This window comes from Rhopalosiphum maidis, chromosome 2 (assembly GCF_003676215.2).
Source record: "Rhopalosiphum maidis isolate BTI-1 chromosome 2, ASM367621v3, whole genome shotgun sequence".
In the NCBI taxonomy this organism is placed as follows: Eukaryota; Metazoa; Arthropoda; class Insecta; order Hemiptera; family Aphididae; genus Rhopalosiphum; species Rhopalosiphum maidis.
In genome coordinates this window covers 106,100-124,425 of record NC_040878.1, presented here as the reverse complement: position 1 = coordinate 124,425, position 18,326 = coordinate 106,100, and the positions used below count along the sequence as shown (strand labels likewise).

The following is an 18,326-nucleotide window of genomic DNA, read 5'->3' as shown; positions in this document are numbered from 1 at the left end:
TAAAAATAGAGTTAGAAACTCAAATAATTTTTGTTATTTTGTTGCAATTTAAAAACTATTAACCGACTACCGTAGATACTTGAAATATTCACCAAATGTTTATATATTATAATTTTAATGTTTTAATATCAAGAATATAATATGCTATAAATATATAACATTATAATATTTAAATATTAATATTGTAAAAAATACTATATTTTCACGAAAATGTATATTAATTTACCGTAATAGTAAAAGTAAAATAAATAACTTTAATGGCTATGTCAAAAAACAAAAAACATACCATGATATGTATACTAAATGATATATCCCTAGGGCCTAGGCTGACAGTTTATCTCCGTTCAGAATTTTTTTTTCATACAATGATATATAACTGAATTAAAATTTAACACACTCATTGAAGTGACCCACTCAACGCTTAATGTACAGCAGAGTAGTACCCACTTGCCTAACCCGTTTTTCCTCGTTATTAAAAAAAATATTAAGCATTTTCAATTTTGTTCTCCTAAAAGTACCAACTTTTATCATTTTATCAAATTTATTTGACATATAAAATAGACAAAAATAAAAATAAACATTTTAAAATGTATATATTCATCAGAATCTAAAATAAATAAAACCATAGTTAATTATCATAAGTTTACTGTAACTAATACAGAATTATTAATTGATGATATACAATTAAACTAAAAAAAAATATAAAATAAATGGTACTTACTGTAGTGATGCAATATTAAGAATAATTTAATTTAAATTCATCAATATCAATAACAAACACGAGTTGATAATTTGTTTATTGTTAGACATATATTATAGGTAATTAAAAATTATAAAACAGTTTTTGTTTTTATTGAAAAAATTCAATTATTACTCTGAAGTACAAATAATATTTAGTAAGGTTTTTAAATTTCCAAAATTAATGTGCAAATTTACTAATAAAAATATTTAACCTTTAGAAAAAAAACCATATTGGATTATGTGTTATTTAATATGATCATAAATATTAGTAATTGATTTTATAATATAGGTATATAAAATATCATATTTATGTATCTAATATCTCAACTAATATTTTCACATATTTATGATAGTTTTCAATGGAGTAGACATCTGAAAGGAAGGGGGGGGAGATCGAAAAAAAAAAATAAAAAACAATGAATATAATTTGAATTGATTGAAATTTCACATTTAACACAATATGGAAGATTATTCACTCCAATACTCCATAAAGTCAAAACTTCTGTATTATAAAATGCTACATCATTAAATGTATAAATAAAATAAATGATAACTAAATTAGCAAATCTTGTTTTCTTTCTTTTTTTTTTGCTAGTTAGTCTAAAACTTCTGCTGTAATTAAATATTTCTATAAACTGGTAAAGTGTTAGGCCATTTAGCTGTTCATGTAAAAAATACATTTTCAGATATTTTCAACAATCCCGTGAGTGTCTTTTTTTAGATTTCAAATAAATAAATGGTAGATACTAGGTTTCTGCTGGTACTATGTATACATGGTAAACTAAACCCATAGCAATAATTCTCATTAGTCATTTTTCACAATTTAAAAACAAGGATAATACCTGATACAATTTTTAACACAGGCTCATAATGGAAGCATAGCCCTTTTAGTCAAGCCTACATACATAGAGTGTATCAAAAGTCTTCATACGATTACAAATTTACATAGCTTGGCAAACGTTAGCCACTAATAAACAATCCATATACTAATGAAAAAATTAGATAACCAAGTTTATTTAAAGTTATCTTTCGATTAGTATATGGGTAATTTACCTGCGGCTTACAATTGCCGAGCTATATAAATTTGTAATCGGATGAAGACTTTTGAAACATCCTATATTATTATATATAAAGTATTGTCTCTATAAATGATAAGATAAGCTATAATAAAGTATAAACATAATCTTTATTGACCATTTCGACTAAATAAACATAACGTTGCTAGTTTGCTACAAATAAAATAAAATACAATTTTAATGGTATTTAGTATTGACGAAATTGTCAAAATTCAATAGCTCGATAGATCATTATATCACAAAATATTACATTATAGTGCATATTGCATAAAATGTAAGCAAAAACAAAAAAAATAATAAAAAGCCAATGGGGGAGGGGGATCTGACCTCATGCCCCCTTTATATACGCCACTGATAGTTTTATAGGTACCGCATAATAATTGTAAGAATATAATAATTTGAGTATTACATATTCAGGTACTTTTAAATGTTTATACAAAGATAATAAAAAATGGTTTATTAAATTTATGAAAGATAAATGAGATTAATATTGAAAATGCATTAAACTTAATAGACATTTAAATTGTGAAAGGTAAAAAAAATATTATCAGTATGCCTATAATCTATGATATAAATAAAAAATAATTTATAAACATTCATTACAGTTTTTTAATGTTATAATTTAAGTAATAATTCGTTCAAGTATAAATATATTCCATATAAAATTAAACCAATTTATTACAGAATATAGTCTAATAATTATTTTAAATATTTTATGTTACTCAAAATTGTGAAATAACTTCTCAATTAAACAATACATTTGCAAGAGAAATATGAACTCATTTTATTATTGATCAATCTTCTTCTGCTACCATTAAACTCATACTAAGTTTAGGTTGCATAGAGCTCAAGAATGTTTGTTCGTCTCCACGAATGCTTAAATGAATTTCTTCAACTTTTTTGTGACCCATCATTGGAGCTCTTTCCCATTTGGAACCATTACAATTTTTACATGAAATCAAAGGAAACATTGTCAAACAAGCAATTCTTGAGTTGCAATCATTACATTTGAAAAATCTTTTAGTAGCATCAAGTACACGCAACATATGTTTTTCAGTTTTACACCATTCAGATGCTGAAAACCAAGTATACTTGCATACTAAACAACGTACAGCTTTGCATGGCACCTTATATGTGTTCATCATTTTGTATTCCATTTTTTCTTTTTTATCCATTTGATCAAAATATTTGTTTTCAGCTTCTTGCTGAGCTGTATCAATAAGATCTTGATTCTGAGATGTAGTTTTCATTAGCTCCAAAAATCTTGGCGAAACTTTTTCTTCAATGGCAACCTTTTTTTTTTGTTCTATATCTAAAACAATATCTTCAGGTAATTTTCTTTTTTTACCACCACCCTTACTTTTTTCAAACAAATTAGGATTTTCTTTTTGGATTGGCCCATGTGATTTAATCCAGTTTAATGCATTTACTTTGGCACACTTTGGATGCATAGATCCAAAATTTTTAAGATTTGCTGAGCTACCTAATATTTCTTTGAATGTACACATTTTTTGAGCTTCTTTATGATCAATATTTTTTTTTCCTGACCCACTAATTTCATTATTTTTTATATCATTAACAAAGCCTTTAATAGCGGTAGCTCGACGATTAGCAATAGTTGTACGAGGTGTGGTATGAGTTTCAATTGGGTCTAATACAGGCTTTTTAGCCAAATTCAATCGTTGAAGCTTAACTTGGTCTTCTTTCATCAACTTTGAATGATTAGATTTAGTAGATACAAAACTTTGACCACCATAAAATACCTCGTTTTTTCCCAATACCTATAATAATAATAATAATAATAATAATAATAACAACAAACAATAAATAAAACTAATAAAAATTTAAATATTAATTAAAACTACAAACTTTATCTCGTAAACTGTGGGCAGCTGTTGGTCTAGAATTTCCAATATTTGCTCTTTGACTACAATGCTTGATATATTCTCGTTTTACATGAAATGTACAAACGTCACAGTTATTGATGTTTACAAACATATCACACTTATCTCCATTTTTCTTAATTCCTTTACAAGTTCCGTAATCTTTGGATCTGCCCCACAGCATCACTTGGTCACCACTATTTATGGATAATACTACTTCATCCTTCTTATCTTTACCATCCATTTCTATTCAAGAAAATAAAATAATATTATTTTATACTTAATCAGTAAGACTCAAAAGTTATAGAACCTAAAATAGATAAAAAATATAAATGCAATTATACACAATATGAAATACGCAAACAATTTTATTTATTAACATTAATGAATTGTTAGTATATTGATATATTAAAAAAGTAGGTATTTATTAATATATTCAGTGTTTTAAAAAATGAATGGTGACGCTGACACTTTTGTAGTGTTGCAATATTTATTTATATTTTGCTACATGAAATGATAAGAATTTCTTGTAAAGAGAAGTGTGTAAAAATAGAAACTTTACCACCCACAATGCGGCATCATTTCAGAATGTGTTTAATTCAAAAATCTATGTTGACTATATTCAATAGAAGCTTAAGCTGACAGTGCAATATAAATTATTAAACTGAAAAAACATTATCGATAATTTAAGTATATTTTCAATATTTGTAAAATTGTATAATAAAATTAAATATTAATTATCTATTAAAGTAGAAAGAAAAATATTATACTCATATACACAATTCTAAGATAAATACACAGATACAATTAGTATCTTAATATTCATTCTTTGCGGACAATAATACATTTTTTCTGACTAGTACTGTGTTATTTCTTCTTTGTGAATTATTAGCAGGGCGTAGGAGTTAAGATAACTTGTGGCGAATGGTCAACGAACTATGAATTCTTTCGTCAAAAAAAATTTAGTTTATTAACTATCCATTAGAATATATAATATACAAGTAAAATATGGAATATTCGTCTGCTGTATTTTTTAATGTATTTACTAAAGGATTACAACATAAAATAATAAATTATTTTATCAAAACAAAAATAATGGTATACCTAATAAATATAACTGAATGTCATAACTCATAATTTACCAATTTTATAGTAGGTATAGCATAATTTTTATTTGACAACCTGATTAGTTAAAATTTAATGGTTATTAGTTAATATAGCTTCACCTTTTGGATTCAATATTCCAACAACAAATCCTATGTCTGTTTTCCATAAATCGGCATGTGACCGGCCAAATAAAAATATTGTAACAGTACTCATACCTGCTTTTAAGTCACTTATCTTCCATATGCTAAAAGTAGAACCTAAAACAAAAGTATCTAAGAAAAAAATTCAAATAATTACACTAAAAATGGTAATAAATACCTTTTTGTGAAGTCTTGGGAAGAGATTTGTTTACCAAAACGCCAGCTACAACCCAATCAGAATTGTCTGCAGACTTGAGATGATTTTTTACTTGGCTGACGGGTACCGGTACTTTGCCAATCATTCTATCTTGAATTGTCTGAGACGATAACAATGGATTAATCATACATAAGCCAAACACAGGATCTGCTGCAGGATCAAAACCAAATTTTGGTATTTTGGACATGGACTTCTTTTTGGGTTCACATTTAACTACCACTTCATCTAAATCGACAATTTTCGACTTCATTGATTTGAAAAAGTCACTAAATGTTACGGCTGTATTTACGGATTTCTCAGCCAGTTGACTACTTTTTTCAGCGTTGTCTTTTATTACATCTACAGATATTAAACAGAATGGTAAACGAGATTCAGAACAAACACAGTATACTAATATTTCTATACTGTTGCGGATAGGTACCCATAAAACCAGATAAGCATAGGCGAGAAATGCACTTACCCTCTTTGAGGATTGTATGTGAGGTTGTCGGATTATTTTCGTCTTCAGCATCTAGCTCGGCATCTAGGAACAAAGCCAAAGCTTTTAGATCTTCGTCGTCGGAATTCATGACAGCGAACGATAGACTAATCACTTTTGGTGAAGAAATATAAGTTCAACATTAGCTGCTGTTAGTAGAACAATTTAAAAATGTGTATTACCTATTTACTTTTTTTTTATTAATTACCTATTATTGTAGTTACTCGTTATTATTATTATAATATTATTACTATCATTTATCTATAACACAATGATCGTTAATGCATACTTTGTATTTTATAATCAATGGTCTTACGTATTCGTGACTCGTGTAGGTATCTACTTTGTGTAATTTTGGCGGTAATCGTAATTGATAGTAGAACAATTAATATTATGATAAAAAAAGTGACCGCAACACCATCTATCTCAGAGTTAATAGTGTGGCGTTCAAACAGTACTATGTTTAGCGTCTGGTCTATGGCTCGTTGCCGCCACTACCAATTGTTAACTACAGAACATTACAAAACCGCTAAAATAAGAAACACAAAATACGTCATTCCTTATGATTAGAAATAATACTTATTTACTATTTTATTTATAAAATAAGTTAATTCCAAGAAAAATCATATCTCAGTTATCTCACTATTATAGAAAATGCATTAAAACCATAATATCCATTAAAAACCTATAACTTTATTTTATTATTATATTTACGCCAAACGGCATGTACAAGATATATGTAAAGTATATAAATTGGGTGAGTGATAACACTGATAATAGAACAATTAAATTAACATTTATAACGGTTTAGACTAAATATTATTTATACATTTATAAATTTAATTTAAAGGCGGGTATAAAGTTGTATATACCTACCATTATAACAAAACTGGACACTAATTAGTTAGTTTTAATTCATGTTAACTTTATGACTTAACATTGAATTAAATTTCTAAAATAATCTAATTTAACTTGTTAAAAACAATAAGTAAATAATGTTTTTTGTAGTTTTTTTTTCATTTTAAAAATCCAAATGTTCCGCAAAACTGCTAAATGCCGAGGCCGACTATTGGACTTTAGTGATCTACTTATCTATAGTCATGGTCATTGATCATAATTTATTATTAATGAATATTGGAGTATGTAAAGTATGTAAGTATGTTTAATTTTATAAAAAAATATTTTGCTTATCGATTATTTACATTAGCTATACCTATTTATTGTAATACACGTTAACTGCGATGACTATAATTATATGGTTAATAGCAGGCTCGGATTAATACAATCGTAGGCCCTAGGCAAAGCCGTAGCTGGAGGAGGGTCCAGGGGTCCGGACCCCTCAAGATTTTTTTAAAAATAGAAATATTTTATAGTGATGAATAAAGTTAATTGACGATAAATTTTCAGTATTAATATTTAAAAAAAAATTTTGAACCCCCCTGAAAATTTTTTTTCAGTTGCAGTCTTGGCCCTATGCACATTGCTTTTAATTCCTATGCGCATGTTAATCCTTTAAAAACAAAAAAAAAATCAAATATATACTTTTATATGATAATAATTTTAATAAATCTTAAAAACAATTAATTTTACTCAGTTTACAAATATATAGAAAATTAAATTGTTAAAATCATAAAAAAAACTTATTTTACATCTATTTGAATATTTCTTTATCCTTCGTATTTAATCATCAAACAAGATAATTGTAACAAAAAAAATAGTAGCCACACATTTTATTTTTGTAGGCCGCAAAAATGTTCGTAGGCCCTAGGCACAGTGCCTATGCGCTAATACGGCCCTGGTTAATAGATACAAATATACTATATAGTATTATACATTTATACTGCTTAATGCATATTTCTTATTTTGTTATAGGTACATTCCGTGTTCCAATTTGTTTCCAAGAAAATAGGGGTTATTAATTATTACTAGGACTGATAACAATAATATGCCCTGATTTTTCAATTAAATGATTACTTACATTTTAGATATTACACTTAAATGATTTAAATTATTGACAAAAAAAGGCGACGATTTGGGTTTTTGAATTTCTGTTCGTCTAAAAACCAAACAAAAATCTAAAAACATATAGGGTATACATAGTAAGGTAATGTCAGATCCCATTTTTTCAAAATTGTTAGTTTCCCGCTTTTCTAAACCTATATAACATTTTTATTTTTTTCACCCTTATATTTAATAGTGAAATCACTATCAACTTTTTATTTTCAAATAGCAACCTATGTTTAAAATGTCATAAAATAGTAGGGCTATTTTTTTTATTTTTTATGAATTTTAATGTTAAATTTATTATTTTTCATTCAACTGTTAGTGACTTATAACTGCTCAAAGTTGGGTGGTTTGAGGATTTTATAGGTGTTCATTCTACAGGTTATTACGGCTATGAGGCGTTGGTAACTATAGGTAAAAAGTTCGTTACTACGTTGATAGTCGATAACGAGTTTAAGATATATGATTGATTATATGAAACAAGAAGTATTATAAAAATCAAAATACCGTCCAACTTTGAAAAGCTGTTTCTCGCTAAAAAATTAACGAAAAATAATAATTTTAACGTTAAAATCCATAAAAAAATAGCTCTATTAATTCAGTACATTTTTAATACCTAAATACCTTAATTGCCATTTGAAAATCAATAGTTGGTAGTGATTTCACTATTAAGTAAAAAGGTAAAAAAAATAAAATTTTATATAGTTAAAGAAAAGCAAGAAACAAAATATTTCGAAAAAAAGTCAATACTTGACGAAATAATGAATATTTAATGTTAAAAGAATTACTCTGTATATCAGGCGTGTCCAACCCGCGGAAGAATTCCAACCGGCCCGTGATCATTTTATAAAAGTTAGAAATTTGTAAAGGGGTAAAAAAATAAATATTCAGTACTTTAAAGTTTAAACACATACGATGAAAGTCATAAATTCAATAAGTGAACAAAGATAATATTACATCAGATAAAATGTACAATAGACATACCTAATGTCCTAATGACCTAAATATTAGGTCCTAATATATTTATTATACATTATAGTATTATATATTTTATCGAATTGAACAAAAAAAAAAAAACCGTGAAGTATATACAGCCCGCAGTTTACCTAAGTATAAATTTCAAATGTGACCCGCAAGTTAAAAAAGGTTGGGCACGCCTGCTGTATATATTATGCTCTGAAATGCACAAAAATTATAAAATATACCTTAAAAAATACAAAAACGCCAAAATATGCATAATTAAATTTTATATTAAGAATTGTTAGGCCAAGAAACAGATTTTAATGTGAATAAGCTATTTTTGGACCAACCATTAATAATATGCAAATAATGTATACAAATGTCGGCCGTTCGGAAAATTTCTGAAATTAACTTATATTTTAACTTGGTTAATTTTTGTATTTAAGTAACTTAAACTTTAACTAGTTGAAAAAAATGACTTATAACTTGCCCAGCTTTGCATTACAATCTAATAAATTACTAATGATTAGAAAGTATCTACTCTTTACCTAACTTAAGTATTACGCTGTTCAACCAAATGTTTCTTTAAATTTCTTTACCTTAAATTCGAACACTTAACCTAATAATAGTACACAGAACTATTTGGTACTAACAATTTATAATAAAATATAATATACATTATTTACATAATTAATAATAGAGAGATTTAAAATTTTAAACATTTAATCTAAAAAAAAGGAGGACTAGTGTGTACCACTCTATTGTATACAGTAGATGTCGATTGGGTCACTGTAATAGTGTAATGGACTAATTAAATTTCATCATGTGGATTTAAGCCTTGGCACCGGAGTCCTACAGGTGTTCAAGTTGAAGGTCTCAGTATTTTTATGATGATATCAAAAAAAAAGTGAGATATTTAAATAATCTTTACGTAAAAATTTCCGTTTTTCCTTAATTTTTTGATTATTATTCCAGATTATTCATAAAAATTATTGGTAAATTTGACCTCTTAAAAGGACAAACTAAATTAAATTTGATATCCGAAATTATATTATATATATTCATTGTTTCGCTTAAAATCTAAAAACATGAATGCATATTTTACTATTTTTAGCAGAATATTTATTTGTTAAAATAATATTTTAAGAATTTTTTAGAGTATAATTAGATCATTTTTTAAGCTTTAGGAATCCAAAAATCTGTTCTCTAAATTATAACTCATTTACTATACTTCATATTATTCGAAAAATCATTCATATTTATTCCATAGTATTATTGATATGTACTGTAAATTGTGCACGCTTATTTTAGCATATGTTAATTGGGTGTGGTAATTATAGTACACTACATTTTAGCAACCATAACCATTTTAAGATCTAATCGAAAGAATTTTCATCCTATTACATAATGTTATTGGTCTGCACCAATAACACCAATAATAGCGTAGTTGTTATAATCATTACCTATTGGTATAATGCTATCTAGACAATCGAAATAATCTGATATAACTAGCATTAAATAATTTAGGGTAATATCAATTATAATTATTAATTAGTATACAAAGTCATCCTGCAAGACTATATTTTAGTATATAAATATCTTTATTATGGCAATATCACTTTAGGAACCACTTACAATAATTAACTGTAAATGAAAAAATAACACAAATTGTGTCTCGGACGCAATTCGTTCAAAAAGGTTCGTCTACCTATTTTGGTACGCAATTCGTGTGTAACCGTAAAAGTTTGTTTCGACGTGCGACGCTTGTCCGGTGCTTTTTGATTAAAAAAATAAATAAATAAATACGAAAAATTGTAATTGAGTGTCTAGCAGTGACTCGTGCATATGTGCGATGGTGCAGTCGCACTCCCTACAGAAATTAACAATTTATTGTACAAATATATTTACAAAATAAATAGGTACATATTTTAGTACATAGTATATTATACATGAACAAATTAACAATTTCATAATTTATTAGAATATCGTTACGAACTCGCGATGTTATTATACGGGTATATGGATAGTTATATATATAGGCCTATGCAACGCTGCAACTTGTGTGACATTTTGAATCGCACATAAAAATACCGGTTTCCCGTACAAGCTGTAGGTATAATATTAATATACGAGTAATAATAATATTATCATGATGGCGCGGTGGCTACAGAAACTTATGATGTGCGGTGAATTTTGTCGCTCAAATCGGACGGCAACGACGCACGACGTGTTTAATTTTGTGTTATTATTTTATCATTTTAATTTTTTGTGTGATGTATTATAGTTCTTAAATTTTTTTATCGCACTCCTGTGCTAAACTACTACGAGCCGCCACTGGTGTCTAGCTATCAGTCCTCAGCCGATGTAAATCAATACCCGGTTGAGCAATCCACCTACAGTTGATTGTTATACCTCCTGATGTCAAAAATCTCATATTGTATTGTAGAAAAAAAAATTAAAGCCGAATGACGTATTAACACATAAGTTAAGTTGTCAGTTATTATCGGAGAAAATTGATTTAAAAGTAACTAAACCTCCCAGGTAGGCAATGGTTTAACAATGTTAAACATGAATTTATAAAGTTATACGTAAAATATAATAATATATGTAATTTTAATATATAATATTATAATAATAAAAATAATAAATAATAATAGTTATTGTTTTGACAACGAATAACCAATAACCGGTAGGTGGGGCTAAAAAAATCTAAAAAATAAATCTATGATAGTAATTCATCATTTTTTGCGTCACTCCTGGTGGACAGTGGGCACGATCTTAGCGTTTTATTATAAAAGATTTTAAATTATATATCATTTTAAATAATATTATATTCAAATATGTAGATCATAGTTTTGTCAGATATTGCTAAAATTCAAACAAAATAATCAATCGAAGAAATGAAAATGCTTGCTAATAACTTAACAAGTGTCATTCTTGGAGAAGGCTCTTCACAGGTAATAATACAATAAAAGAGATATTATAGATTAGTATTTTATGTTGATAATCAATTTTATTTAGTTACCTGCGCAGTATCAGCTTAGCTCCCAAATTCGAGAGCTTTAAAAATAACAATACAATGAGTATGGTAAATTAAAAAAATTGGCCCAGCTTACCCAAATTCTTTACATTTTGAAATACCAGATTAATTAAAAAAAAACAGTATGTGAAGAGCAGCTTCTTATTTTCGAAATTTTAAATATATATTTGTTAGGTTTAATTAATTTAAAACATAATGCGCTTACTTGTCTTATGCGTAAAAAATGTAGTAGGTAGCGCTGTATTATCGTTCGCTGAAACGTCATCGCTGAATTGTTGTGTGTTAAATTGTAGCAGATCCGGTGTTATTATAAATTTTTAATAAATTAAGTATCTATACTTATTCAACCAAATAGCTAGGTAATGCTGATTTCATAATCTGCAGATAATAATATATTTTACCTGTGTATGGCCCAATCAAATATCTACCTATACATAGACTATAGATGCTAGTGATATTTTATAATATTTAATTGTTCCTACATATTTTACACTTTTTGTTCATTTTAAATGTATCTAGTATGTATACTATATTAATATATATAATACATAAGTATTATTTTTTAATATTATTCATTTATTAAGATTATTTTAACTAAATAATTCAAGTAGACTTAAATTAAAAATAATAATCAGTTATGCGTTTCATAATAATAGGTACATAGGATTTAATCTTTTATATACCTATTACACAAAGGGTCTACCGTGTTTGTCCCGTTAATTTTTTAAAAGTGATTTTTAATATTTTTATTGTAATAGAAAGCCACAATTCATAATAATTTTTTGTTTATACTGTTTATGTCTTACCCACCTTACATGCGGGTGGCATGTATTGTATCTGTCTCATGTATGCGTTAAGTTAGGTTAGATAGTAATACATAATATATTAATATACCTAATACGATATGTATCTTACTACAGCTCTTATATTTAATTAAAGGACAACATTATTTGTTATTAGATTTGTAGAGGAGAATGTAAATTATGCCTAAAAGAATAGTTTAGTGTCATATGTTTATTTTGAATTTAGTTGTATCGTATATGAAGTTTAAACTAAAATTATTCAAATAGGGAAATATGAAAAAAAACTCGAGCGCAGTTCATATTCTTTTTACATTTGATTAGCTGTAAGTTTCCTCTAATTTTAACTACAAAAGAGTTTTAATAAGAATCTAGTTCTAGTACGATATATTATGCGTGTGTACGACAGAGACAACAAAGGCAAGTAGACAGTCCTTTAAAATTGAATATAAAAAATTTAAAATAACCTAACCTACGAAAAATCCTACAGCTAGTAGCCCGTTGTCGAAGCCTAATTTAAAAAAATAATAATGATGATTTTTTTTTATAAATATTTGTATTAGACATTTTGTGTTGTAGTTAAATATTTTTAATTTAACTAACTTAATTTGTATAACTTATTTTTATCATTTTGTAATTAAAATTTGAATACTTTATGATTTCATTTGAAGTGAGAGTTAAATGCAATTATATAGATAGTCAATAGCTATTTATAAATAGGGGAATTTGTGATATTACTAAAATCTCCATGTATAGATAATAATAATTATTATGATTGTTTAATGTTGTTTGGACTCAACCCATTTGTATAGTCTGTAATGTGTATATTGTACAAGCTTATATGCTTTTTAGATTGGCTTGCTAACCAATCGAGTAAATTAACTAAAATTATAAAAAAAAATGAAAAAAAAAAATTATTAATCAAATTAAACAGGAATAATAAATGTGATAAGTAATTGATCACATACATCACATTTATTGGAAATTATCTGCTTTGCGTATACAATACTATAAATACAATTACAATTCAATAACTCAAATATTTGGATATTGCGCTCCAAACGATGTAATATGGGGATACAATTAATGTCACTACGAGGTATAGTAATAATATAACAAATTTTAGAATCTATTAAAATGTAACTTAAATTATCCTGACCCATCGTGATTTCCTTTTTTCGGTTAATAATACTATAACATAATACTACAGTGGAGACGATGGGTGAGTGCATCAATAAAGCGAGCGAAATGAATTGTCATGGCATAGTAAGATAAGCAAAATACTATATTATTCACATCATCGGACAAATGCATGAAAGCGCACGCGCGTGCGTAGTATATTACTGGAAAAACATGATTTATGATACGTTTATCAATAATGTAAATATTATATTTATATGTTAAGAAAGGAAAAAAAGAGTACGAAGAAAATATTATGTTCATAAATAATAATGTTTAAATATATGTATATGTTTATATATATATATATATATATATATATACACACCATGTCCCTACCGTCTTTTTATAGATTCTGTAGTCGCTCTTTTATAACGACTGGCTGCATGATGAGATGAGGGTGAGAGCGGGTAAATAAAGAGAAAAAAGCCCAAATGCCCCGCTACAATATTATATATACACGTATCGTATGCCATCCTACTACGCAAGCGTGGTTTTAAGGACGACGAGATAGAGAGACATAGTGAGAAAAACAGAAAGGAAAACATGTGGAGTGGGTGGGAGTAGTGAGAACGGAAAACGACCTATAACGATAAGAAAACCCCGGGAAAATTTCACATTTGCATTAGCCAACGGTCGTATATTTTTTTTTACTTCTACTCTCTCATCGTTCTTGCCGGGACATCCCGTCGCCTCCGCCCTCACATACACCACGTGTACTCGCACACCCTTTATGTATACACACTGCGTACTTCCACCCTCGAGTTCAGACTCGTATACATACACAATCGTGTATGTATTATATACATAAACGTGTACACACACACGATCCCGATGACGACACCAACTTACCGCGGCCTCCATCAATATCCACCCCGCATAACCCTCGCGATCTCGCCAGGCCAGCCATATTTTGCAGTTCTCTCTTTCTCTCTCTTACTATTTTCTCTTCTTTTCTTCTTTTTTCTTTTTCCCTCCTCGCGCCTACCGTACTTCATGCAAACTCGTATAACGTATATAATATACATAGTATATATTATGCATAGGTATATCGTATATTCGAATGTATATGTATATATAAAACGCACACGCACCCGCACGAGCTTTTTTTCCCCTCGTGTGTTCGCGTTATCGATCAAACCTCCGTCGCTGCCACCGCCGACGAAGACCCCATACGCGTGGTCCGCCTTTTTTTCCCCAAACAATGGCAAACCACGCCGTTGGATGTATAATATATAATGTGTGTATTATATATAAACCATACGGGGCCGACCGGGAGTTTTTTTATTGATGAAAACGGTTTTCACTTTACGTGCCCTGCACTGGTAACTATTACCGGCGACGAGTTTTTCATATCGATAAACGCTGATTGCTGCAATCCTATTTTTCGACAGAAAAACATATTATTTTAACACCCAAATAGTATAATAAACTATATATTTATCTTAATTATCTAGTATTATATCATCATAATATTTAGTAAGACCGGGTTTCCTGATTAAATAATGAATAATGTTTTTTATATTACGATAGCATTATATTTATTAGTTTTATATGCAGCAGTTAATACGAATTAATTCAATGCGCATTGAGTTAATTCGCATTAGAGAGCGGGTTTATAAGCACCTAAAATATCAAGATTAGATGTATGTGAATAAAATTATAAGTTAATGCAAATGGTTTTTAGTCTATGCTTATACTTTGGATTCTATGACCAAAATAATTATAATTTGACATTTTAAAAATCCCACTAAAATATTAATTCGCATTACAGCGTTTACATGCATTTCTTAATCCCGAAGTAAGAGTTAATTTGTTTTGACGAATCAAATTAAATAATAAATGCGCACCAGTTTAATGCGAATTAAAAATTCGTTTATATGCATTATACACCTAACTCTCGGACTAACTCAATGCGTATTGAGTTAATACGCATTAACTGCTGAATATAAATGAAGTAACTATTCAGTATTTTCTATATTAACGCTAGAATTTTTTTTACAGTTATTTTAAGAAAAAGTTACGGAGAACCTATTGTAATGGGGTTTTTTGACCTACTTAGGTATAAACAACAACAATTTTAAGAATTTTCAACTTCAAAATTCCTTGCAAATTTTCATGATTTTAGCATATTTTGTAAATATTTTAACTTTAAATGCTTATAAACAAAAATTGTGACTAACGATTTTTGATTTTTTTTTTTCACTACGATAAGTACAGCTTATAATAAACCTTGTATTAAAATTTAAAGATTTTTTTCTATCGGCATTTCAAAAAAAAAAAAAAAATCAAAAATTTCAATTGTCAATAAATAGCTTAAAAAATTCTAAATAAATAAAAATGTATTCATAAATAGATAACGCTAATATAAACATTTTGTAAAAAATTCAAGTATTTTCAATGATTGGCTTTTAAGTTATAGCAAAATAAAAAAATCGATTTTGTCAAAAACTGGTTATGCGTAAAAATTCACGTTTTTCCGTTACTTTTAGAGTTTTTGCTAACGTTTTTGAAAACTACTGGAATTTTTTTACTTTTGATCCCTTAAAGTACCAACTAGATTCACTTTCATTTTCAAATTGGGGCTGAAATTAAACACTAAAGCACTATTATACTACTCCAAAACGTAATGAAAGACATAAAAATTAAAAAATATAAAAATAAACATAATACATCATTGTAAAATCAATACATTCATCATTCCGTTCAGAATCTAAAACAAATTGATTATAATTTATAATTGATAAAACAAAAATGGCACATATCCTGAGTTATAATAAGAAATAAAGTAACGCGTGATATGCTATCAGTTAACCGTGATTAATGAACGAACACGTACTGACGTACTGCTTTTTATTTCGTCGTACACTTTAGAATCCAAGATGTCATTAACTTTTACCATAACTATAAAATTGTCGAAATTGTTGATAAAAATATTGATTATTAAGCGACAAAGAAACTATCGTAAACAAACGTACGAGTCAGATATGACAGGCTACAAAACCTTAATTTATTTAAAAAAGTATTTTTGAATTTTTTCCAAAAATGATTTTTCCGGACAATTTTACTTAGGTATTTAATAAAAATATAATAAAAATTAAAATAATAATAATAATACAAATTTAAAAATTACAATATAAAAATAGCATAAATATGCTAAAAATTGCTCAAATATGCATTTTTCCTAAAATATGACGAAATATGCAGATTTAAACTTAGAATTTAGTTTCGCCATTTCATAAAACAAATTTATACACCTAGAATAATCTACGTACAAAAAAACATGCAAATGCAAGAACCTTAATCATTATATTAATCTAATAGGTATTTGTATACAGTGACGTAGCCAGGATTTTAAAATGGTGGTTGGGGGGAGTACCCAAAATACTAAAAAATCAAAATAATAAACAACTAACAATAACAGTTCATTTTTATATTAAGTTGATTGATACAGCCGATGGGGGGCCATAGCTACACATTGATAGTATATATTTATGTAAAATACGTACTTATCCAGGCTAATAACTAGTATAATCTATAGATTAAAATATAGCTGTGTATTATATAGGTGCTATTGATAGTTTAATTTATTTAATTGGAATTAATAATTTATTGAATATATGTATAATACACTTTTCTAATAAAAGGTATTTAATAATTGTATCTATAAAGTAATTTAGTATAGAAAAATTATTCAAAATATAATTTTTTAATGGTTTTCAAATAAGATTATAATTGGTGAATGAAATAAAAAAAATCGATGGATTTTATAAGTAAATAAAGATTAATTAACACAAGTATCATTAACATATATTTTAATTAAAATAACTAGAACTTTATTTATTTTAACTATATTTAAATATGCATTGGCTATCAATATATGATTATGTAACGGGTTAGGTAGATATATAACCTTACTAAACTGAGTGTATTGTATATATTATATATATCTGGTAATAATGGAATATACAAAATAAAGTTGTATTCTTCAGTTAATTGATAAATATAAGAGCAGATTTATTTGACTGAATTGATTAATCAGTTTAATGTTTATTTAAAACCTATATGAGTGTGTATAATAATGCACTTATATTTATATATAATAGTTATATGCTTATATGTATAAACTATGTATACATTATGCAATTGGAAGGAATTGTATTTGTTGATTTCGTTTTCATCGAACAAAATTAAATTCTTTTTGAAAAAATAAAAGGTTATTATAATAAATATTACAATAATATACATATGGTATTGTTATTAATTGTATATGTTATAACTTATTTGTATAATAATAGTTCACATTTATTATTTACGTGCGTGTATGTGTTTCTTAGAAAGTGTACTGAATTTCTCTTTCCGGTATGATATTTATTTTACATAATAAATCAAGTGGTGTTTGTCTTACTTATACTCTCTGAAACCTCCTGTTCAGAATTTGAAAGGTGTAGTTCGTAGTAAATATTATTATGGTACGTAAAATCCGGTTTAGTTGAAAGGATTTGTTAATTTTGGACGCGAAAAAAATTTTAAATCTTCTATCACATTATATTGATTAGATGCACTGCACATAATATTTTACCTATAAAAAAATTCATTTCAGGGGGGGGGAAACCCATACCACAAAGGTGTAGGCAGAGAATCTGCAAGCAGCTGAAATTTAATTTTTTTTGTCTAAACTATATACGTATATAGTAGACG

The 18,326-nt window shown here is 27.2% G+C and overlaps 1 protein-coding gene across 3 annotated transcripts; it reads right to left on the bottom strand.

Annotated features, from left to right (window-relative positions):
* Positions 1–2,459: 2,459 nt before the first annotated feature.
* Positions 2,460–11,870, bottom strand: LOC113554471 (protein MCM10 homolog). Of its 3 annotated transcripts, none has more exons than XM_026958345.1 (6): positions 11,852–11,870; positions 5,625–5,756; positions 5,126–5,503; positions 4,927–5,064; positions 3,687–3,946; positions 2,460–3,598 (listed from the first exon to the last, which is right to left on the bottom strand). In XM_026958345.1, coding segments are annotated over exons 1-6 (1,896 nt in total). In that variant the 5' UTR covers positions 11,853–11,870; the 3' UTR covers positions 2,460–2,611. The 3 variants fall into 3 exon arrangements, with proteins under 3 accessions (XP_026814146.1, XP_026814148.1, XP_026814147.1); XM_026958347.1 differs by lacking the exon at positions 11,852–11,870 and adding an exon at positions 5,851–6,135; XM_026958346.1 differs by lacking the exon at positions 11,852–11,870 and adding an exon at positions 5,825–6,134.
* Positions 11,871–18,326: the final 6,456 nt, after the last annotated feature.